The 24,026-nt window shown below is 46.5% G+C and overlaps 1 protein-coding gene across 3 annotated transcripts; it reads right to left on the bottom strand.

The window, feature by feature from the left end:
* Nucleotides 1-1,447: 1,447 nt before the first annotated feature.
* Nucleotides 1,448-23,494, bottom strand: LOC119449633 (chondroadherin). 3 transcript variants are annotated; one of them, XM_037712853.2, is made up of 4 exons: nt 23,245-23,494; nt 7,056-7,131; nt 4,562-5,697; nt 1,448-2,997 (listed from the first exon to the last, which is right to left on the bottom strand). In XM_037712853.2, exons 3-4 carry the CDS (start codon nt 5,656-5,658, stop codon nt 2,712-2,714), a joined length of 1,383 nt encoding a protein of 460 aa, XP_037568781.1. In that variant the 5' UTR covers nt 5,659-5,697; nt 7,056-7,131; nt 23,245-23,494; the 3' UTR covers nt 1,448-2,711. The 3 variants fall into 3 exon arrangements, with proteins under 3 accessions (XP_037568781.1, XP_049521296.1, XP_037568780.1); XM_049665339.1 differs by having other exon boundaries at nt 6,971-7,131; XM_037712852.2 differs by lacking the exon at nt 7,056-7,131 and having other exon boundaries at nt 23,245-23,493.
* Between the last annotated feature and the right edge of the window lie 532 nt (nt 23,495-24,026).

Here is a 24,026-nt window from a genome sequence, read left to right on the forward strand (position 1 = left end):
GCAATATTTGGGAAAACTCCAGAATCAGATAAAGATCACTCGAGGCTGCAGAAGTTTACACGAAGACCGTTATAAACTTATATGGAGTGGGGGCTCTGTGCTGGCGCAGAGACGCGAGGATGTGGCAGGACGTATGCGCTCTAAGTAGCACTTATATCAGTGGGTGGTCTCCCGCCATTAAGTAGTCATTGGTAGTGCTCATCGTTCTGTGTTTTGTGTTTGTGTCTCTCAATATATTGCGCTAGCATACCCTGTAGTTAGCCACCTATATACGTTGCCACGCCACGTCGCAGTGGTCAGAGCGGGGTGATGAGGATCGTACCCTAGGTACTTAATTTACCATTTTTATTACGTGTATTTAACATGTTGGTGCCTGTATACGTGGTGTCGACTGTTCCTCTCTGAGACGATAATTGTGCTTAAAACCGTGAAAATGATAGAAGCAACGACTAGAGGAAGTACAGTTACATCAGTTCTAACGTTCCCGCACAAAACGAGTGTTCGCGGGAGTCCAAAAATATAAACGTTCTTGGGCAAGCGCCAATGAGGTCTCACTTTAGTACGCCATCTTTGACTCTTGCTTTCGAAGCAGCCTAGCCTCGGCAGGCGAGATCAAACATGCTCGCACAAGATTGAACCAAACGCTTGAGCGCGGGCGATTCCTTCAAATGTAAAATTTAGCATTGGCACTCATTTATGCAACGGGCAAAGACTGAACTCACGTTATTCGTGTCTGCATCCACTACTCGCCTCACAGTATCTTTCAAAAGATAAACGCTCACGCAGACCATATTTTCGGCGCATTTTCGCCCGCGGCATCGTCCGCTCGGCGCTTGTGCTCCACGCCGCGTTGTGACGCCTGTAACCTTGGCCAAAATGTACTCTGTATTGTTACTGATGCGAAAGTATAACCCGCATTACGCACTTCAGCCATGCTAATAGTGTTACATCACGTGACATGGAATATATTTGCCAAAGCGGGGCGATACCACACCTAAAATTTGACGGAATATACGTTGCGTGGAGTCGCCGCTCATCGCTGGCTGCGTTTTAGCCGCGGCTCGAGCTGCATGGCTGATGTCGGACTGTATAAGGAGACAACGTCTGCGCGCCAAGCGCAGTGAGGGTGTTTATGGCCTTTCCGATGACAACGGGAGAGTACGCGCGTGTTTTTGTGCCCATTTCGTGTATTCACGGTCTCGTCTTTTGCCCTTCGTGTGAAGCGGCAAGCCAGGTCTGCGTTTCCACGAAAACAACCACTTCAGCTCTTTTACGCACAGAGATACGTCGCCATCCTGTTCTATTCCTGTTTTCTTGCTCCTGAATTCAGTCCTAGATATCGCATTGACAGACAAGTACTGTTTGCGACTAGACGCGTGCATTTACGCGTGGCTTTTTTACACCGCTATACGCAAGGACCCATTTCTAGTTAAAAGAGACAACACTGTTGACCAGCCATGTCATTTTTATAGTGCGAGAACACGTCAGCTGCACAGAGCTCGTGAAATTGATTACGTTCCCTTAACTAATTAAACTCTCACACCCATCAACGCATGAATACTCTCGTAGTAAGTCAAGTGACAAGCATGTGTCCAGTCTAACAGGTGAATGTGCGCAATAACAAACGAAGGCTCACGACATGCCTGACAAGTCAGCATGATCTGAAAACCACTTTGCCGGGACTCGGTCATGTAATATCATATCTTGGCATGCTGTGTGGAAAGGCAAAGTCGTTCGTGTAGCCAGCCACTATTCTTTCTAGAAAAGTCAGCCTTTGGAATCCCCCTCGTCTTCTCGATGGCGCACTACGTTTCTGGATACCTCATTTATAAGCCGGATAGCAGTGGATCTCACTGAAACGCCGTTCACCGGCAAGGACTAGCACCTTGACTGATTGATTGCCATCTGCGAGTCTCCAGATGCCGATGCGGTTTGACTTTACATCACATCGATCTTTGTCGCGATCACATCGGTCTTCGTCGTGATCTGTGTCGGGACAGGATACCGCTACGAGGCCACGAAGCTTGAAGGAAACCGTAGAAGTGTACTTCAAATCGCTGCTGGCTCGTTCTCGCCTAGATGACTGTGCCGTCGGTGGCTGATCGAGGCAATCCACCTATTATGAACTGGACGAAAACAGCACCGTAGCAAGAATGGCTGTCACTACACCAGGCTGGATCACTGTAAAATGGTTCAGAGGTCCTTAGCCGCCTCACCAAACCGCCATCGTTCAAAACCGTTGACACCACACCATTTAGTCGGTGTTCAGACAAAGAAGGAATGTCGTGTAGGGAACGCGGACAAGGCAAATAGTCTTTTCTGCCCGATTAGGCATGACGCTGCAGGGAGACCACGACATGACGCAGCATTTACGCTATGTTGAAGACGTCACACATCTCTCAAAAAGCAGTTTACGTCATGTCGTGCAGTGTACGCATAACACACTTCGTCACACTAAAGACTTCCAACAGTGATGCCGTTCGCAAGAAAGCGTTGCCCGCGAGACCATGCAAGGTAGTCCCATCCGAAAGGCTTCGCGGTGAATACCGCGGTAGCTCTGGCTTGCGTTGCGCACCGATCACGGCGGGTCGTTCAGGCGTCGTGAGCTGGTTGCAGTATTCGCGGAATCCGTTCCCATGGCCGGCGCGCTTCACAACGCCGGCGTCGTCAGCTCGACGCACAGTATGTACAAACACGAAACGTGTCCGTCGCTAGACGCTCGGATCGAATCCGTCCACGGGGTTTGTGTGCGCCTTGACGTAGTACACGCTGCCGTTCCTGTTCTTGCGTGAGATGAACCGCTGGTAGAGGTTCTTCCGTTTGATCAGCAAGATGGCCGACAACAAGATGGCACTGATACTGAGCGCCCCGACAACCAGCACGCCCGTGCGGAAGGTGCTGCTCTGTTCGCGCTCTACACGCAAGCTCGGGCAAGCGAACACTTCGTCGGGCACCTCCAGCATGGGCTTGTGCTCGTACTTGGGTGGGCTTCCGCACCTGCGCAGGAATTCAAACCAGTTAACACAAAGGCGCTCGGCTTGCTGCGATGAAAACGTCATAAGGGTATAATTTCCATTTCTTGCCTTTCAGTACCCATATCTTTAGTGTTTCTCACGTTTAACGACAACACAGCAGCATCATCAGCACCATGAATACCAACAACAACAAAAAGGAAGAGCAGGAAAAGATATGTTATTTCACTCCGAGATAGATCCGATGGTGCGCTGATGATGGGAGGCTAACTATACGCAGAGCATAGGTCGGCGAACTCACTCGTGAGTCGTCTCACTCACTGAGTGTGCGATACTGAGCTTAGAGTGAGAAGAACTTACTCCGTACGAGCGCCAGCCGGAGTGTGTCGAGGTGAGTTCAAGTACGTGTGATGCAGAGGCACGCCTGATTACGAAGACACGAAAAACAGCGAATTCCACTGGCCGATTAGTCGCGTCGTTACGTTTTTGCTTTTCCTGCAGTCACTGAGAACAAACACCACATATTTTCCTGGTCAATACAGTGGGATAGTGGCGTAGCCATAAGCTTTTTTCGGGGGGAGGGTGCCATTACTAGCATAGAACCTTTTTTTTTTTTGGGGGGGGGGGGGGCACATGCCCGGTGCCTCCCCCCCCCCCCCCCCCCTTCCCCTGGCTACGCCACTGAGTGGGACAGACCCAAGTGGCTATGTATAGACTATAGGGTGCGGGTATCATATAGCCACCAGGAAATTGTGACCGTCCGACGACACCGAAAAGGTTTGCCGCATTCCGAGGCGCGCTGCGGCCTATATTTTTTCTCCCTTTTCGGTTTGTACACGCGGGCAGAGTAGAGAATTCAGCGTTAGGCCGCTAGCTCTCGACCGAAAGCATTGCCTTTACTCTCAAGACGTCTACTACAATAACGCAATTCCTTGGCCTTCTATTTTCATTTCTTGCATTTCGCAAGCTCGCCAGAAAGTAACTTCTGTGGAAGTTACTATATAGTTCAGCACTGCGCTGTAAAGAACAAATCATGACGCCTGCGGTTAGAAGAATGTCCCACGTCCGCTGCCTCGGCCGCGAGGAGGAGGAAACAACTTTATTTTAGGCAGAGGCGCTGGCTAGCACTCTAAGGGCTAATATTGTACATACACAAATACGAGAGAAAGTGCACGAGAGGACGGTACCGTGGTAACCCAACCTGTAAAGAACCGCACGACTGATGCGAAGGATTTAGGTTCGGCTCCCACCTGCGGCAAGATTTCTTTTCGTCCACTTTCATTTCCCTTATTGTCTTCATTATTTCTGCATTTCAATTAAGCATAATAAGTAATTTCCCCTACGCTTTTTCTGGCTTCATTCCCTGATTCTTCTCATGGCTGTGACTAACAAAAAAGTGAACCCCCAGAATTTCCTTGTTATTCTCGCTCAAACTACGAAATGTGGAATTGCTGCTGTGTATATATATCTTTGCTGTACGTAACTTCAGAATTGTAGGTCTACGCAACAACGTCACGTAGACGTCGCACCTGATACAGCACGAAATTTCAGCTCTACTTAAATTCAATCATGCACACTTGTTTACTCACCTCAGTTGGACTGTCAATTCTTTTTGTAGTGGCAACCTTCGAATCCAAGCATTATTGCAGTCACAGGCCCAGGGGTTTCCCTGGAGGTCTAAGATTTCAAATTCTTTCCACGGCGCAATATCTTCGTCCAGGTACTGGATGTTGTTGTTCTGCAGGTAAAATTCTCGCAGGGTCCAGTTGGCCGCCGGCTCGACGCGCCAAAACACGCCAAAGATGTCGAGGTCTATGCTCTTCAGCTTGGGGTTGTTGCCCAAGAACAGAGACCTCATCTTCTTCTGATAGACGAAGGCGTCGCCTTCGACAGCCTCCAGCTCTTTCATTCTCTCGACATAAAGTTCTTCGATATTGTGCAGCTTGAAGAAGGAATTGTAACCAAGCGTGCCCACGGGATTGTCCGACATGACTAGAACTTTCAAACCCTCAGCGCTTCGCAACGCACTGGAAGGCACCTTCTCAAACGAGTTTCCGGACAGGTCCAAATAAACGAGGCGCGGCGTTGCGTGAAAGATGCCGTCAGGTAGCGAGTGGGCGTCGATGTTCGACAGTTCGAGACGCTCAAGGTTGGGCAGCTTGAACAACCCAATCTCCAGGTACCGCAGTGGGTTGTTGTTCAGGTTCAGCTGCTCCACGGACAGCAACGGCCTGAACAATTCAGTAGGCGGGTGCATTAGCTTGTTCCCGCTAAGGTTCAAAGCTCGCAGGTTCGTCATGTTTACGAAGACGTCCCCGTGAAGACTTGCGAGCGAATTCTTGCTCAAGTCCAAGAACTGAAGTTGCGGGAAAGCGGAGAACACTCCCGGCTCTACGATCGCGATGCGATTGTCGTGCAGGTCCAGCACCGATACGTTCGACGGTTCCAGGTTTGTAAGGTGGTTGATGAAGTTGTGACTCAGATCCATCTTGTAGATGTTTGGCGGCCAGTAGCTTCCTGCGGGAACGATGGTGAAGCCCTTTCGGGAACAGTCCACCTGCACCGAACTCTCTTTTTCCGGGGACGCGTTCCATAAGCAGCTGGCGCGCAGCACGTTAGTGTTGGCTTGGCAAGACGACGCCACGAGGGCGACGATTGAAGCGACTAGTATGCAACGGCGAGCCATGTCGACGCTTGGAAACTTCCGGTTTCGGCTCCTAGGGTCCTGCAAGAAATGGAAGACGGGGAAAATTGAAATGACCACGTCAGTGAGAAGTAACTTCTACCCTCATCGAAGTGGTCATGCAATGAACACAGATTTGTCTACCCGAAAAATATGCTGCTGTGCACCTGAAACACAACAAGATGGAACGGTAATGATGATGCCAATAAGAAACAAGCAGGCAAAGCAATGCCACTGCTGAGAAAGCGAGTAGATGGTTCGATCAACGCTGGTGGATCCGATGGCAACAGCCTCGACATATTCGTTCCGCTGACCTGCCACATTTCTCCTGGCTGCGGAAGAAATAAAACTCTTCCGGTGGCTTGCCAGTACACGTACCCTAACTAAATTCAGTATTTGGCAACTTTTTTTTTTAATAAGTTGCTTTCTCCGGAGTAACCGAAAATGCCGCCAAACTGTTTCAAAGCTTTTAACGGAAATGGAAAGAGGGCGAAATCTGGCTTTACAAGAAACTGTTAGCAGTTCGTTTATCTGCAAGGAAGTCTTTCGGTCAGCTTTATGTCGCTGATATATATCTTGGCCGTCATATAAGAAAGCTGTCTATATACACTGAACGTTCAAAAAGGTCTCATAAGTTCTAAATGGAGCCATGATAACGGTAAAATAAATTGTCTTTAGTCAATCCTCTTTATATATCTATTCGAGAGAATAAAGTACTCAGGAAAAGCTTTATTATTCATTTCTTGATCCGGGCCACGCCTGGTGCGACAGCCACTCGCATGGCGAGAGCTAGAATGTCTGTCAGGAAGTTGTCGAGGACAAACACGTCGCCTTCGTTGCCGCGTTTGCTGTATCTTGCACACATATTGCACTTATCTACGCTTTTCTATAGTAACGTAGAGTTGATGCGACGCCAAAAAAAAAAAGAGAGAGAGAGAGAGAGAGAGAAAGAAAAGAACGAAAAAAAGAAAAGGTCAGGCAGACAAAGGGCACCACAAATATCGCCAACAGAGTTCCCAAGGGGTTGCGAACGGCAATGGAATTTCCGTACAGATCGCTCTCGCGCCGCCCACCCTTTGCGACAAATGACAAGTCACTCCTTCAACCACCTCGATTAAACGTCGCGCCCACCTGGCTCCTTGTCACCCGTGCAGCATCGATGTTGGCGGTGAGTGAACGCTATAGAGTTATGAACGTCGACCGTACGACGTCGCGAGCTTCTGTTCACAGAGCGAAAACGCGGCTAGATCGATCCGCTCGACGCGTAAGGAAGGCTCAATCACTCTCTACGAGCAGCTTGATTTGCTCTACGTACGGGCAGGACTCTCTCGTCCGCTGAAAGCAAGGAGTGGTTGCCGTTTTCTGGAAATGTTTGGCACAGGGAAATAAAGAGTTCTTGCCTTGAGAACGCCGGGTGTTGTCAGCGGGCGGTCACAAGAGCGAGCCGGCTTATCTGTGCCACGATCGCGACGCGTCCTGGAGGAACACGAAGAAGGGTGAGAGAGAACATGTATTGTTGGCTCGAGGAGGGTAGACCAAAGACCACTCGCGCGCGTATCCATGGCTACCAGATAAGCGCTAATCAGGCTGTCTATACGTCGCCTGCCTCGTTGACACGGCGGGGCTCAACAATACATGGCGGGCGCGAGGCAAATTCCCGGGAAGCCTCGCCCTCCAACTCGTGTAACGCAGTGCAGCCAGTCACATAATACGTTAATCGGCACCTGCTCCAGCCGGCACGCGCCAGGGACGAAATTGCGGTAACCGCGTGAGCGCAGCGTGGCGCAAACGCGGAACGGCGCCACGCCGAGCGTGTGATGCGAACGTATCCGGCAAGTGAACGCATGCACGCGCTCCCGCGTTTCCAATTTTGTCGTCCTCACTCCTCGCATGAGTCCCTGCGGACACGCGGCGCATGGGAGAGAGCTATCATTGTTTCGGGCCGGCTAACAGCTGTACGCTGCTGCTGCATACCCGCGGAGCTTTAATGCCGTTTCACCTATACACTGCCGGTGGTGATGCACGCAGCTTGTTTGTGTCGAGGGACACGGGCGTGGCAGAGCGTGATATCCCTACAGAGATACGTACGAGTGCGTGAGATTCTGCTACCGCACAAACGATTCTGCGGTGTTTCCTACCTATTATTAAACTTGTCTTTAGCAAACCAGGAGGACCATGAGTGACGCAGACTGCTCCTTTTCGCTTGGCCATATCAATAGGTAGCAAACATCGGGCTGTGTCACTTCTTTTTATCATTGCGCCGCAAAACGTTGAGGCCAAAGCAAATGACCAACGAGCTTGCTTCCATTTCTCACTACGTCGTTCGTGGACTTCTTGCTGTGAGTGAGATGTGTCCTATGTGTCCTATGTGTTCGCAAGCCTTGCATACAAATTCAAGGCTTGGGAACCTGTTGTTTACGGTCCGTGTGACTTAAATGGGCAATTAAGCACCCGCAACCAAGTTTTCTAACATTTAGTCGGGTCAATGAGTCAACACTAGCTTGGGAACGCTTCCTTCGTGGCATGCACAATATGTCAAGCACGAATCTGCAGACAGACGTAAACAGGTATGACCTGACAATCTCGCGCAGCTCTTTCTCACTACAACATTGTATTCACGCGGTTTTAAAAATAACGGAGTACTATGCGTAAACGCAACCAAATTAGTTGCTACCATTGTTATAGTACCGGTTGTCTGTGATGCTTACACTGTAGCAATCTTCAATTGCTTTCATTACCTTTCATTGTTAATATTTAATTCCGTATGTTAACAAGGTCGCACGTACGGCTCGACATTGATATTTTCCGTTTTTCCTTTCTCTCTATTTTTTTAATACCAACCCAATAAAAATCTGCCTCTCTGTTTCATCGTCACAGAAGTTACTGGATCTAGTGTTGTTTCTTTCCAAGTGTGTCTTCCTCTCCTTTGCTCTCTCCAGTTTCCTGATGCCTGGAAAGCGTGTGAACCAGAGTGCTCCATTATTTCACCTGCCTGTCCCCTTCCTCCCCCTCTCCCCTCTTTCCCACGTTGGGCCACAAGTCCTAACACTCCGTTTGTTCTAACGTTTGACCCCGTATGCCACTCGCATGTCAAGTATTTTCTTTAAAGGAAAAAGAAACTCGTTCACCGTCATGCAAGACATTTGAACAGTATTTTTCCCTACAAAAATATATCACATGGCTCATATGCCACATATCCAATATTGTCACATGGACGTATATATTTCATATGTGTTCGCATGTGTTTACATGAAATTATTGGATATGTGGCACATGTATCACACGACATTTTTTATAAGCTTTTATAGCCAATATTTATGTGCACCTTCATGGCGTCGTTGCTCCCAATTTGACAGGGAAGTGCATGCACCCGATAACATTAGCAAGGTGTGAATTGGGCCTGGTTGGTCATACATATTAGAAAGGAACCACTTTGTCATGTCGACAAGGTTACTCTCGACCCGACCTTCGGTTTCGAGCTTTCCGCCACCGCGTATCAACGATTTGACAGGAATGAATTTAGCTCGCGAGCTCCACATACGTTCGCTGATCACATTCACAGCAAGTTTTCCGGCACGGATGGCACTTGAAATTCGCGACACGAAGTCTTCACCTAGCATCAAATTAATAGAGTACTGACGAACTATAACAAATTCGTTTATGTGATACAGAGCAATAATAGTAATGGTAACATACATAAGCAGTGACATACACTGCACTGGCATAGATATACAGGAAAAACAAAACGCTCTTGCTAAGAAGCATGTAAATACAGAGGCAAAGGCTGCGGTAACAAATGTGAAAATAAGTATATACTATAATAATAATAGGTACTTATTTACGCTGTGCGAACTTCCATTGTCATTGCAAATAATAAAATACGTTTTACTGTTGATGTGTGCAATTATAAGGTATATATTCGTCATTTCTTGTGCCTTTTCTTCTGTGTACATATTTCATGCCTTTGTGCGACTTTCCATATAAGTGTGTTATTTTCGTCTTGGTGTTTTTCTGGCCAGTACGCTCAGCGTTTCATTTGCCTCTGTTTCGAGCAGTTCTTATAATGTGCCCTGCTTGTATTGTTATGAGTCAGATTGAAGTGTGAGAAAAAAAATTGTCGGTCAGCTTTACCTTTATCTGTGTCTCTTTATTTTTCAAAATAATGCGACAAACACCTCGTCAAGCTACACCTTGACGGCTTTTTCTGCTTTCCCTAGCATTATTTCATTTTCTCTCTCACTTTGCGCGTGCTTTTTTCATCTTTCTGTCTCCCCTTAACCCTTCCCCTGTGCAGGGTAGCAAACTGGATGTTTATTCAATTTTGTTATCCATGTTACTTTATTTATCAGATAGTTCTGGCTGGTTACCTGAGCTAAAACCTGTATGAACAGCTTGACAGGGGCCTAGGCAGCCACTACAAGGAAGACACCGCGAAGGGTAATGTAAGATACAAAAATAATTGCTGCAAGAACAAAGCAATTAAAACACAATATTAAGAGCAGGGCTTACATCTTCAAAAATTAAACAAAAAAAGCAAAAAAGGAAGCACGAATAATCATTTCAAGAACGAAAGTGGCCACATGTACAATCACTATAAAGAAACTTAACATTGTAAAAACCTTCACAAAAAATATAAAGAAATAAAAAAGAAAGCGCAACCTGTCATTTAATAGAAAATTCTATAAATAACTGTAATACAAATTTTGTTAATTTGCACATGTTTTTACAGTCTATTCACAATTGAGGGGAGGTCGAATTTCAACATCTGCAGCTTATAAGAGGTAGAAAACTGGGTAAAAGCTACCGGTCTATGTTTCGCGTATTTACCTATATTCGTGTAGGGATGCTGTTGTTTCTAAAAATGCCTGAAACAGACATTTTACCAATAAAAAGACGATACAATGCGATAATCATACGTATTTTCAACACTAATTATATTACACGTTTGGAAGCCATTCATAGTGGAAGCAGGGTAGTCTAGTTAAGACACGTGGCGAATGGCTTTCTTCTGCAATCTTAAATTGTTTTGTATATTCGATTTAGACGTTTAACCATACTAAACTACAATAATTTATTCGAGAGGCAAACAATGCATAATGTAGTTGGATCTTGACATTTAAAGGAATGAGTGCGCGGAAACGTGAAATCGTGCCAGTTGCTGAGGCCATTTTTTTTTTCATTTATTCATAATATGTGCATCCCATGTCAGATTACAAGAGAAAGTCACGCCGAGTAATGTGTGCTGGGAGACTATATATATTTCTTCATCAGCGCACATGTCACCCTGTTTCACCTTCACAACTTTTTTTTTTTTTTTTTTGCACGAAATACCATTACCTTTGTTATTGCGGGATCAATTTTAAGTAGGTTCAATGAGAACCAACGACGAAAGTTTGTCTAATATTTCATTACATTCAGTTGCTAATACATGGTGCGTAGATAATAAATTTTACTCTGCTATCAATATAAACTATGCTATTTATGCAAACATTGAATACGCGGGATCGAATCCCAGCTGTGGCGGCCGCATTTCGATGGAGGCGAAATGCAAGAACGCCCATGTGCTTGCGTTGCAGTGCACGTTAAAGAACCCCAGGTGGTCAAAATTAATCCGGAGCCCTCCACTACGGCGTGCCTTATAATCAGAACTGGTTTTGGCACGTAAAACCCCAGAAAGAAGAAAGAAGAAGAAACATTGAATAAGAGAGGTCCCAACATGCTTCTTTGGAGCACACTTCTAATTACAGGTAATAAAGATTATTTGTGGTTTCCAGTACAGACACATTGTCTTCTGTTCGTTAGATTTTATTTGATAAGTTAGAGCGGTTTCCCATGAACACCATGGGCGTTAATATTTTATTGTCAAAAGAATCAAAGGTTTTGCTAAAATCAATAAATAAAGAAGAGTTATCAGTTTATTTTCCATATCTTTCAACACACATTCGTTCTGTTCTAATAATGCTGATTCAGTTGATCTTCCTTTTCTAAGTCCGTACTGTGAAGCTGAAAATAGTTTATTGCTATCAAAATAATTATGAAAATTATAATGCAATATTTTTTTCAACCCCTTTTGCAAATATGGGTATGATAGATGTGGGTAGATAATAAAAAGTCTACGCTTCATCAATTACCAAATATTAGCAAACCACGCTCGAGCTCCGCTTATTGTCACACCTTTCCTCTGTTGCGCTATCTTCTGTAGCGGCGGTGTATAGGGGCCCGGGGGAAAGTAAATTGTAGATTACAATGCAGTTGCTCGCAGGTATTCAGCTATCGGCCTCGACACACTGTGCCCAGAATGATGTGTTTCCGAGGACATGCAGCATGTTATCTCTGTCCGTAACCGCCACACGTGTCACAAGGACCGCTAGACGGGTCACAATAAAAGTGTCTCGTTATTCGTGCCTCGAGCTACAGGATATGCTTGGTCCGTGGGCATCCTCTGCCTGCGAGTTGCCCGACGAAGGCACTTGTGACGTGCCGCCACAGGAGTCGCTGAGAGGTCGCAATCAGTTCCGAATATCTGTGTGTTCATGGAGCGTGTGTCTGCATAACATTTCACCCGTTTTACAACAATATTAATACAACATATGTGACGGCGCATGTCGTCACATATTAGCCATCCGCAGTGGCACGTACACGCTTGGGGGATGAAAGAAGATAACGTTTTTTTTTTTTTTTTTTTTTTTTTTTTTTTTTTTTTTTTTGTCTGGTTTCGGTCAAGACGTGGACTCCTGGCTGTCTCTGTTGTTTCGCCCGTGACAATATAGCTGTTACAATATAGCTGTTATGGGCTCACTGGCCTGGTCGCTTTAATTGATGCCTGTCGGTATCTGTCGCTGCAATCCCAAACTGATTTGCGAGAATCATATGAAGGAAAAAAAAAAAAAAGACGCAGTCTTTCACAAGGATTTGGACTCAGGACTAGCAGTTGCGAATTCAAAATTCTACCTCTCAGCCACTTTTTTTTTTTCACTCTCAGTCACTCCATCGATGACTCAGCAGATGCTACAGCAAAGAATACTGTGTCTGGTTTCTTGAGCGCTCGCCAGAATGATTGGCTGACGGCACGCTCTGCAGCTTATCCATAAACCAGTGCCCACGCGAAATAATTCAAACGAAGCCAGCTGTCAGAAGCGAAAGGAGGGATATAAGAACGAGGTGGAAGAAAACGACGTGTCCTTACACTTCTCCATCACCGGTGAGCGCCACCTAAACAAATGAAGACGACTCGAAATTAAAGTTATATAGGTTTTCTTCGTCTGCTTGAAAGGGGAGATATTAGCGCACATCTGCGAATGTTTACTCCAACTGATACTGCACGAAACAGTGCAAGACTTACGCAGATAACATTGTGCCAACTATCGCATCCCTGCTTCGCATTGTGAGCGATACCGAAACTTCTTTACCGGCACAGTAGGAGTATAGCATGCGGTTAGGCTAACCTCTCCATGCTTCCATTAAAACCATCATCCTTCTCTATATTTCGTATGCGTTAGCGTTGGAAGGCATTCAGCTGGCGATTCGCAACGTTACTGGGTGATGATAGTGTCTTGGACCGGTCGGCTGCACTGTGGAGCGCTTAGGAAAGTGGCAGCACGGTTAGTCATGCACATTGCAGCCAACTAAAACCCGTTAGTGCAGCGCGCAGCGCTATGTGTAATCGGCGAAATGGTACGGGCTTCACGAGCAGCAATGGCTTTCGTAATTGATTCCGTTCACTCTTTCACTACACCGAGTGCACGCCGTCTCGAACAGATGGGTCCACTGCGTGCTCCTTCTATCAGCACAGGGAAATATAACCTGCGTTATTTGCTTTCGGTGTCAAAAGGAGAAAAATAGAGGATTTATGGCCGCCAGATAGGCATCACTATATCTCCTCGCACGCGTTTCATAGAAACGGGGCCAAGCAATAAGCTCGGCTTATTGGAATATTACAGCATTATAATTATATCGCCGGTCACTAAGAGACATTCCGCGCGCAAAGACAATGAACTATTACGAAGATAAGCCCGAGTGGCTTTTAAATTATTCGAAATAACATCCTGAGGATATCCACTGCACGTCACGCAGTATCTACTGCAATTGTGATTATTTGCGCAACCATTGCTGTCCTTATCGCTCACACGTTCGCAACGTCCATGGGCACATTACCTCACCCTTCCGCGACAGGAGGCCCTATATGTAATAGAATGGAGGACCTGGACTAGGCTTACCGTCAATAAATGTTTGCTCTCTCTTTCGCATATGTGTCGAACAGCCCGCTCTCGCGTTACGCTTGTAGGAACACGTATGCATTCGAGAGGGTCTTTCTTACAGTCTTACATCGTACTTATTTCTGTCTTTGTGATATTATGCGACGAGGAACATAACGGCCCTGTAAAGCGCCAACTTCATTGGATTCCTATGGAAAAAAAAAAAAGCAAGCTAGACGGCGGTGCCCTTGGCTTCCATATACACTTCACTCTCTATATACCGATCCGCGCAACCGAAACTGGAGCAAACAAGGACTCCGCTCGAAGACACATTAGACTGGGTCGCGTTCGCCGCGCGAAAAATTGTGTCAGCGAAGGGCTGCAAGGCCCGTTCGTGTATAATTAGAGCCACCTTATAGACGGCCGTGGGCTTGATCCAGATCCTCTATCAGACAGCCGAGACCATAAGAGCGAGGTGGTGACGCAAGAAGTTCCACAAGTCCATGTCGCGGTCGAGCAAGCGACGTCAGAGGGCTTTCGTTGCACTTAGCGGAGAGGGTGCTAAACGCTCCGTCGACTCCTCGCGACACCGTGTCACATTTGGGTCGCCTGCATGAATCATAACTGCTCGCGTGGCGTCGCGCATCCAGGACACGCTGTAACTCGATGGAAATGCAGCCTCCGCGATGCTTCCAAGTTCAACTTAGTATTACTGCGGTTTTGCGAGGACGTTTTTCTTCATTCACGTGCACGTGTTTCTCAACCTGCTGGTTGACTGACGAGGTTTAACGTCCCGAAGCAACACAGGAGCTATGAGAGACAGTGTACAGTGGACCACTCCAGATCAATTTTGACTACCTGGGGTTCCTTAACCTCCTGAGACCCGAACACAACAATAGTGATATATTCGATCTTCAAGGTGTTTTTTTATTATCTGCTGTTATGTTATGAACTTGAAAAACAATCTAAAAATTTGAATAGCACGGTTAGACGCCAAAAACTGCGTTTCCATGTACGTGAACATCTCCTTATGTTTGCTATGGTAAAAACTGCATTTCGTCGCTTAAACGCGGAGATGAAGATGGAACTACGTGTAGTATATTGGCATGTTGCCGGCGCGTCAGGTATTTTCACGCAATCTCAGTGATTTCGAAACACACCTCAAGTTTGCTTTCGGCCGTCTCAGCGGAATGTGGTCGGGAATCGAATCCGCGACCTCGTGCTCGGCAGCAGAGCGCGTCAATGCCTCTAAGTCACCACATGCGAGAAATTTTTCTGATCTGCGACCTGACATGTGGTATTTAATTGGAAAGCCGGTGTTCGCGGCATTTGATCAGATGTGAAGCACAGAGCATAGACGACGCACTGGATGGAGCCTGCCTCCGTCGCCGCAAAAAGCGAGTTGTCATACACACAATGAACCGCGATATGTGACACGTTCACGTTTTCGTGCTAGCATCTATAGCCACATCTTTAAATATTTAACACTAATACCTGCCGGTTTGCATGCACTGCGCCAGTATACGTGGATATACAATTCTTTTTTTTTTTTTCGAAAATAACGGATGAATATGTGCATGTAACTGAAACTATATGTCTTCTAAAGATAAATTATCTACAATAAAGATAATGATGCCGCGACGAAAAGTTGTCTCGGTATATAACGTCTGACCGCGCAGCTACCCGAACGTTTTCTACATTTTGTAGGCTTTAGCAGCTGGTGCAGAAGCCCTCCACATACTTACAAGAATGGCGCGTCCAATACACAGCTCAGTTCGAGCTCAGTCATCGCTAAATTCAATAATTCAATTCTTGAATCCCCCCATGCAACCTGATTCAAGAAGCCCATTTCCCCTTCAACTTTACATGTCTATAGCTCCGAACTGGCACTTGCAAGTTGCTTGTATACTTGCCTACTTGCGCTTGCAAGCGTACGAGCACCGTCCGGAAAGCACTCTTAGGCTATGCTGTTTGAATGACGATTAAATTTGTGGCTTCGACGACACGATGCCCTGCTAGCTTTCCACCGAAGCTGTGCTGCAGTTTACACCCTACAGCAATGAGTATCATCAGTATACAAGCTGCAGTATACTCACCCAGGTTAGCTGCACCTAATGCAGCATGTTAATTCTTCTGTACGTAAGGAAAGTGAAAAATTATCATACACCCGACTACATCACGAAGCTACAAAGGGCACCCATATGGATTTCTCAGAAAGAGAGCGTCGCAGTTGAAGAAAATATTCGTCCTGGGCTTCGTACTATACAGTCCGGTGGATGACAGCTTTTCCCTTTCATGCCTCCACCCTGCGGGCTTTGGAGCAACATGGAGAAACATGGAGCAAAGGAAGGCGCTAGATTGGATGCATTTAAACTGAAATAGCACATATTCTTGCGAGAAAGCGCGGCGCTTCCACTAACTGTGATAGGAGAGAGAGAGAAGCAACAAAAAAGTTTTGTAAAGCTTTATCCCCCCCCCCCTTTTTTTTTTTTTTTTTTTTTTTTTTGCAGAGAGCGGCGCACGTGAACTGATGTGTTCTGTTTGTAATAACGCGTCAGCACCAATTGCTTCCTGTTGCAAATTATATTAGTAAATTCGCTGAACAATTCTCGTGCAATCCTACTCTTTCAGTAAAGACTGCAATCAAAAAGCAAACCAATCAAAAATCAAAACAAAGAAAAAAATAATAATAATCTGCTTGATCATCAGGACGCAAAGGAGTTATTGCTCGACTGCACTTACGACACACATCCTGTTTGCGCGAGAACGACTGAGCAAGCGCTGTGTTCACTCCACCGTTGCGACTGTCTAGCACCTGAGCATGCGCGCACGCCGTGTCGCATCACGTGGCACAGCCCTACAAAGCTCCGACGATTTGCGTCCCGTTACACAGCTGCTGCATGCGAAAGGCAGCTGCCGCTTCGCGTTTGAGGCTCCATCTAGACGACGTTCGCTGTACTGGACTCGCCAAATTCGTCGTTGACACAAACGCATAACTGAGAGACATCGGAGCGATGCCTAACTTATCCAGTGAAATACGATTATAACGAACTCGGACACCACGTGTGTTGTACTACAGGGCTAAGCCAAATAGTACTATGTCACCACAACGCTCCACAGGAAGTCTTTTTTAATGCGTGCGGTATGACATATATTTCCTTCAGTGGTCTATTATAATTACTTTTTATACGTGTAATCAGACCTCGGTGTTGTTCCTTGACACGTTAAATAAATTATTGATTGGTTGGTTTTCTTCAAAGCAGATTTGCTATGATTGAAATTGCTGTAAATTGCTGTATGTTGCATTTTATTGTAATTGCCGCTGTTGACTGTTCTGTACAAAGGTAGCCGTGGGCCTTTGTCAAGCTGCCTCTACGAAGAGCAGCTTTTACCTACAGCTTCCTTCATCAGTGTGATGATGAAAAATAAACATTATTATTATTATTATTATTATTATTATTATTATTATTATTATTATTATTATTATTATTATTATTATTATTATTATTATTATTATTATTATTATTATTATTATTATTATTATTTCTGGGGTTTTACGTGCCAAAACCAGTTCTGATTATGAGGCAGTTCTGATTACTATTATATTAACTGCATTCAAGAAGACACCAGTAGGTGGCGCCGGCTAAAATATACCATGTGTTACAGATCCGTGCGTATACTCTACTAAAGGTAACAGACATATAGGTTACTAAGTAACCCTTAAAATAGAGGTATACTAGGATTTGAAAATGTGCGCCTATAGTAAGAGTTACCCAGCTTAGGGTGTATACTCCTCTTATTTGACATAATAATTGTACTCAGAATGATCATAACAGACACAGCGATTAGTTTTACAAAGTGAGAAAATCTAGCCATCACCAATATACCGCGACAGTCTCTCAAACGTATATTTTGGCTCAACAGTAAAAAAAAATGCCCAGTCGCTGTCCTCAGAACTTGCCATTATTGTTTGCCCTATAGAGCTCAGAGCATGACCGAACATGACGCAAGCGGTACAGCGCATACTGGGGGGAGGGGATTGTGATTGTATAGAACAGTAAATTTCGCGAGAAAAAAAAATGCGTAGCTTGCACTGGAGGCGCAATGCTAAAGACACAGCGTAGCTGATGGGCACCCACCTAGCTAGTCCTAGCTTTTGGGCTAGGCTAATCGCTACTAAGTCATCCCCATCATTTTACGGAATTTATTGATTATTGATCGATTATTTATTAGCTATTGATTGGCTACCGATTGGCTATCGCAAGGTACTGGCTACGTATTTGGGCTAGGCTAAGCGCTACCAAGTCATCCCCAGCATTTTCCGGAATTTATTTATTATTGATCGATTATCGATTAGCTATTGATTGGCTATCAATTGGCTATTGATGACTGACTAAGCTTAAGTAGTTCCAACCATGCTTAGCTAGAATTACCCAGGCTCGGCTTCACTAGTTCACAGTGGTGTGTGCCATTGCGCTTGGACTCTGCCCTACCGCCAGGATCGGCCCACATTTTTTGTGGACGATTAACGGAATAACGGCCGGCTTAAACAGCTCCGCTGTTAAAACAATGAAATAAAATATGCGAAGAAACAAACAAAAATCAACAAAAGCCTGTGCAGGTTCTCACCACTGTTTGTATGTTTGCTTATTTGTTTGTGGACTTAATGGTAATGAGATGGTCGATGCTGAAGCAAAGCGCGCCCTCAGCAATGGCCTGCAAACTGTTGTGCCGTTCTCTAGACCGGACATCACGTGCCTCCTGTCGGAATTAATGAGGAGTGCGACGAGAAGATACTGGGCCCAGCCAGACGCTCGTCACGTCCGCCTTAAAATGCTGGATCCCGCTATGCACGTTTCTGTTCTGCGTGGAATTCCACGCCCTCATGCCTGTCTGAAACACAGACTACGATTAGGCGTCACTTTCACGCCCAAATACTTGCACATCATTGGACTGGCAGACTCCCCGGACTGTTCAGCACGTGGTGTTGTTGAGACTATATAGACCATGTGTTCGTGGTGTGCCCTGTGTATGCGCGCGAAAGACTGACACTTGAGGCATTTTGCCTCAAGCTACCTTGAGGCATTTTGACAATAGACCACTGTCGGAGGACCTACTGCTAGCCGCATGGCCAGAGAGTTGGCAGACGATAGAGGCAATGCGTGCTCTCACGATTTTTTTAGGCGGCACGGGCCTGGACTCGTGCTTGTGATGGTACCATTTATGCGTTGTTTTCTTTCCCCTCGTGTCTCCCATCATCATCCGCCATTGTGACCCTCTTTGTTCCCCTCTTCGCCTTCCCTTACATAGAGTAGCAGGCCAGATACTCCATTTTCCGGCCGACCTCTCTGCATTTTCAATCAATAAACTTCTTCTTGTTTTGTTTTTTTTTTCTGCTCAGGCAAAGTATATATGAATGCACTAAGATACATTACAGCCACGAACGGAAAGTGTCATTTGACGACGCTGATGTTCATAAATGGCCATGATTAGCTTCCTGGCGCTGGATGGCGCTGTGGCCACTGGCTGAGCCTGATACAGATTACGACACACGTAATAAATTACATGTGTTGGCACCTAAAAATTGAGCAATTAACTTTTCTCTTTTATTGCAGTGGTGTTATTTAAAATATCAAGTCTGTGTAACAAATTTCTTCAATAATAATAATTTCCTTTATAAAAACGCGAACTTTTAATTGTGCTTGAAAGAGATAAAGGGAAATTCGATCTTTAGTGTTTTAAATAGTCCACAAAAAAGAAAGAAAGAAAGAAGAAGAGCTGTTATGTGCGTAAGCAGTGTGCTTTACTATTTTTAACTAAAATATTATGTTTAGAAGTTTTAATTAAAGTACTTCAGATTGTATTCACATACGGCCCAATTTGCGTTCCGAAAAAGGGGAGCCGGGGGCGCAAGAACACAGCTGCACTTACTTTATGTTGTTGGCTTGCTGCCTCAATAAATATTATAAGCGGTCAAAGCGAAGAGGGGGGGGGGGGGGGGCAGTTTTATCTGTCTTTTGTTTTACAGCGATGGTACATGTAAGAAATCAGCAATCAATGTGTGCACACTCGATATTGACGAAATACTGAATATACCTAACCAATATATGTGTGAATTATGTCGTTCATTCTAACTTAAATACGTGCTTCAATGTTTGCCACGCTTGTTATACGAACTTAAAATATGCCAAGTTAGCGTTGGTAATATGCTATACTCTAAAGCTCAGAGCAGCGTTGTACTCCTGTCACCCGGAATACATGTAAATATCGCTTTAGTTAAGTGGCTTAAAGTAAATGAGCTACGTTAGAACTCGCAGTTCGATAAAACAGCCCTTCAGTAACTTTCACCTTCGTCCACTAGTCGGCGACTTAAGTTACGCTGGGTGAACAATACGAGCATATACGTGTTTCGCGTTTAAGATATTGCGGTATGTTCTCGACTAGCTGCAGGGATTTGTTGAAGCGCACGAAACTATCAGCAACAGCGCTTTCTGTCTTCCTTACTTGTAACAGAGACCAAGGTATGTATGTATGCAAGTAGTATGTATGTATGCATATGTATGTCTCCTTCACGGCTGACATCAAGCCCGGGGCTTGCCGTCTGTTGCTTGCATGCGCAGTAACACAACCCAGTGTGCGTGTATAGCCGTGGTTCATGGATTGAAGTTCGTGTGCGAGTCGCCTGGCGTCGTCAGTGCAAAGGTACTAACACGTCGCACTCGGCTTGCTGGTTTTTCATCATGCGATACCAGCGCTAGAGAATGGGACACGAGACAAAGGCGACACAACATGACGTTGCTGTTGATGCCAGCGCCGTGTTGCGTGTGTCGCTTTCGTATCGTGTTCCGTTCCAGCGCTGGTATATCGCGCAGTGTGGAAGAGCCTTACATCTTTGGGATCGTTTAAGAACGTCGCCTTTTGATGGTGGTAGGTATACCCGTAAATAGCTTCGCATTTAAAAAAAAAATAGAAGAACGATTTCTACGCATAACATAAACACATGGACGACATGCACTACGGCGCCTACAGCGGTGCCTTCAGCGACTGCATGACCAAGTTGCATGGCCATGACTGCACGCCTCTACGCGTTCTCTGTTTGGCTCGACCGGGCCTTTTGTTTTGTCCGCTTGGAAACTGAAAAAAACGGATACAATTCCGTGTCAAGGTGCCCACGTGACGCGCTCTATTTCGCTAGCGAATGCACTGTCCTCCTGTCTGTCACCATGCGTGGTTTCTTTCTCCGTCGTTCCTTTTTCTTTTTTTCACTGTATATATGCGCCGCTTGTTTCCGCTTCAACAAAGCGAAGCCGTGTGTGGTTGGCTGCTCGCTCCTGACAGGACGCACCTGTGAGGACAAAACGCCGCGGATTCGCTCTGCAAACAATATACTCTCGACCCAGCGAAATAACCACGACCTGCGTGATCCCACAGAAAGGCACGTGACGATCGACATATGCATGCGCACATGTCATAATGCAAGCGTAGTGCGCACATTCCATCACACGCACACACAATATGATCAACAACGATTATCATGTCGGAGAAATAGGTCTTCCCCACCTTCGTTCTAACATTTGCGAAACTATAGCCACAGGACAAATGTCTCAAAAACTGGCGTGCTAATTAAGTAAAGCGAAAAAGTGAATGAATTAAGGCTAAATAATCCACGTCTGGACATCTACGGATCGCTAGATCATCGGGTATAGGCAATTAGACTAAGATGTGTCCCGAATGACTGATTCCATGGTTTGCATGCCTCTGTTTCCCGAGGAATGGTCACACCAGCTAACCGGATCTTGATGCGAAGTTTCACAAACATTACGATGATTCAGGACGCGTGCAATACATAGGTCCGGGGTTGGTATAAGTGTATAGCTCATGCATGGTCTGGGCAGACACGTCTCCATGAAGACGTGTCTTGAAAGTTAATCAAGTTTTGTAGCAAATACATTGTCGTTTAATGAATCTCCCGCCGCGTCTGCCGTCAATTTTCTTTTTCTCCCCGTCCTTCTATGGTAAATGCAACATGCTATATATATATATAGTACAAGTGACATCACTCCAGCGCTCGCTACTGACGGCAACAGCAGGAATAGCGGCTGACTGACTGCGCTAAGGGACTCGCTTCATCACGCAACTCATCGCATCCGATACGCTTGACGCAGCGAACACCAAAACATACAGCTTTCGCTTCAGCGCCGATATATGATACATGGAGCTCACGCTCAGTCGCGCATATATAGTATGCTATAGGCGTGCCGCCGCCCGCCACGCAAATCTCTCTAGTTTTCACTAAAGAGCCTCTATCTCTCTGTCACTTGGTGCAATACGTACACTGCTGCAATCTATTCGCTGCCCCCCCCCCAATCTCGCCGACGTTTCTTTAAGAGGCGCCCATGCACATTCGTGCGCGAGGCCGACGCGCAATACCGAGTAGGCGTTCTCCACAGACCACGGTATAGCGCCAACGCAACAACCGCTGCCCCTCACGCTAGTTATTTATCTGCTGGCTGTCCCCGTCGGTGGTACGCATTAAAGCAACGACGTTATCGCATATAGAACCGCAATCTTTGTCCCGCCGTCTGAAGGACACCATATATAGTGTATACGGTAGGCATCCAACCGCTTCGAGTACACGTTAAAGGGCGTAGGAAAAGCCGTGTCCGTAAAAAAGAAAGAATGAAGCGCATAAAAACGTTGCGTCCGCGTGCCCGCTTTAGCTGCCAAGGAGGAGCGGTGCGCGCAATGCGTGGAACGCGCGCCGAGTTCTTTCCTTGAAGCCCGTGCATGGGTCGGATGGCGCACCGTTAAAAATGTCACGCTGACGTCTACTTTCACAAAGGGTACATAAGCAGGCGAGGCATTCACTCACGGGCGTCAGCATTTACGGAGACGTTTGGCGCCAACGTGCTGAGCGCGCAATACTATATAGATGTCGCTGCTGTTGTATACGTTAAACAGCTGCCGCTATAAGCTCCGTCGTCTATATTTCACTCTTCGTTCAAGTGAAACATAGCAAAAGATGTATCGTATGCTAGGAGGATGGTAATATTTAAAAAAAATTACTATTGTGTCTACCAGAGAAGATTGACGAGTACGCAGATGCGAAGAGCGACTACACATTCGGGGAGTAACAGCACTCTCATGCACGGAAAACTATATACAGTTTAGCTTAAGCATTCTCAGGCGTTCGCGTTAAGGAAGGGTGCCGTGTGGCGAACTTTGATGCAGAACAGCGATGTTTGCCGACGGGGTTCGTCGACCGAGCTCAATCGAAAACGCACGTCGCCGCCGAAACGCGTCGTCTGCTGCACCCTCCCGCACCGCTGTGTCAACCACGCTGCCACGCTGCGTCGCGCAGAGACCCAGCGCGAACCGCTAAGTCAACTCTCACCTGGATAGGTGCCTGCTCCAGCAGCCGGCGGACGACCATGACGGTAAAGTCCAGAGCGAGGAATTTCTTCAGCGTCGAAGTAACGCGACGCGTAGCGTCGCCATGGCATCGAATTCGGCTGCGTCGTCGCTGCGCGACTGGAGAGCAAGCGTGCGTGCGAGCTGCCGAGAGGGCGCCTATTCGCGCAGCGCGACCGACCGACCAAGGCTGGCTGCAGCCAGCGCCTCGCACCTGTGGAGCAGGAAGTGCCTGCGTGCGCGTGAGTCGGCGAGGCTTTGTGTGCGTGCGAGTGTGCGTGCAGCGACCTTGCCTGGCTGCGCGTAAGGATAAAAAAGAGGAGCGTAAAAAAAAATAGCCCCGCTGCTGCCCACACTGCGATGGAACCTCTGGCGAGGGCGTCCGACGGGAAAGGGCCCGCGTCGCCGTTCGCCGTCGGCTACACTAGGCCTAACGGTGTGAGCCGCGCACGTAACTCGTCTGCGAACGTCGGCTTTCTTTCTGCTTATTTCAAGCGGTTTTCTCCCGTTCCTCGACACGGCCGGCAGTCGTTTGCAAAACACCAAACGCAAAAGGAACAAAAGTAACGTCAGCCATAGGCCTTTCTTTTTTTTCTTCTTATCTCCTGTATTGAAGAGATAGGTTACGAGACGTCGTCCAGGCAAGGGCGAGCTACAAGCTGCTTGTTTTCGCTGGACGATCAACGCGCCTGCAGTGGCTTCGCGGTTTTCGGGAGCGCGCGGAGGTACCACGTGCTGCCGCAAGCCCAGCCTACTGGAGTAGCC

Source organism: Dermacentor silvarum, chromosome 4 (assembly GCF_013339745.2).
Source record: "Dermacentor silvarum isolate Dsil-2018 chromosome 4, BIME_Dsil_1.4, whole genome shotgun sequence".
NCBI classification, from domain to species: Eukaryota; Metazoa; Arthropoda; class Arachnida; order Ixodida; family Ixodidae; genus Dermacentor; species Dermacentor silvarum.

Coding starts and splice junctions, on each gene's coding strand:
- LOC119449633 (XM_037712852.2), bottom strand. CDS start 23,283: ATGGTCGTCCGCCGGCTGCTGGAGCAGGCACCTATCCAG. Junction 5,698..23,244: donor TGGAGCAGGCACCTATCCAG/GTGAGAGTTGAC, acceptor CATTTCTTGCAG/GACCCTAGGAGCCGAAACCG. Junction 2,998..4,561: donor GAATTGACAGTCCAACTGAG/GTGAGTAAACAA, acceptor ATTCCTGCGCAG/GTGCGGAAGCCCACCCAAGT.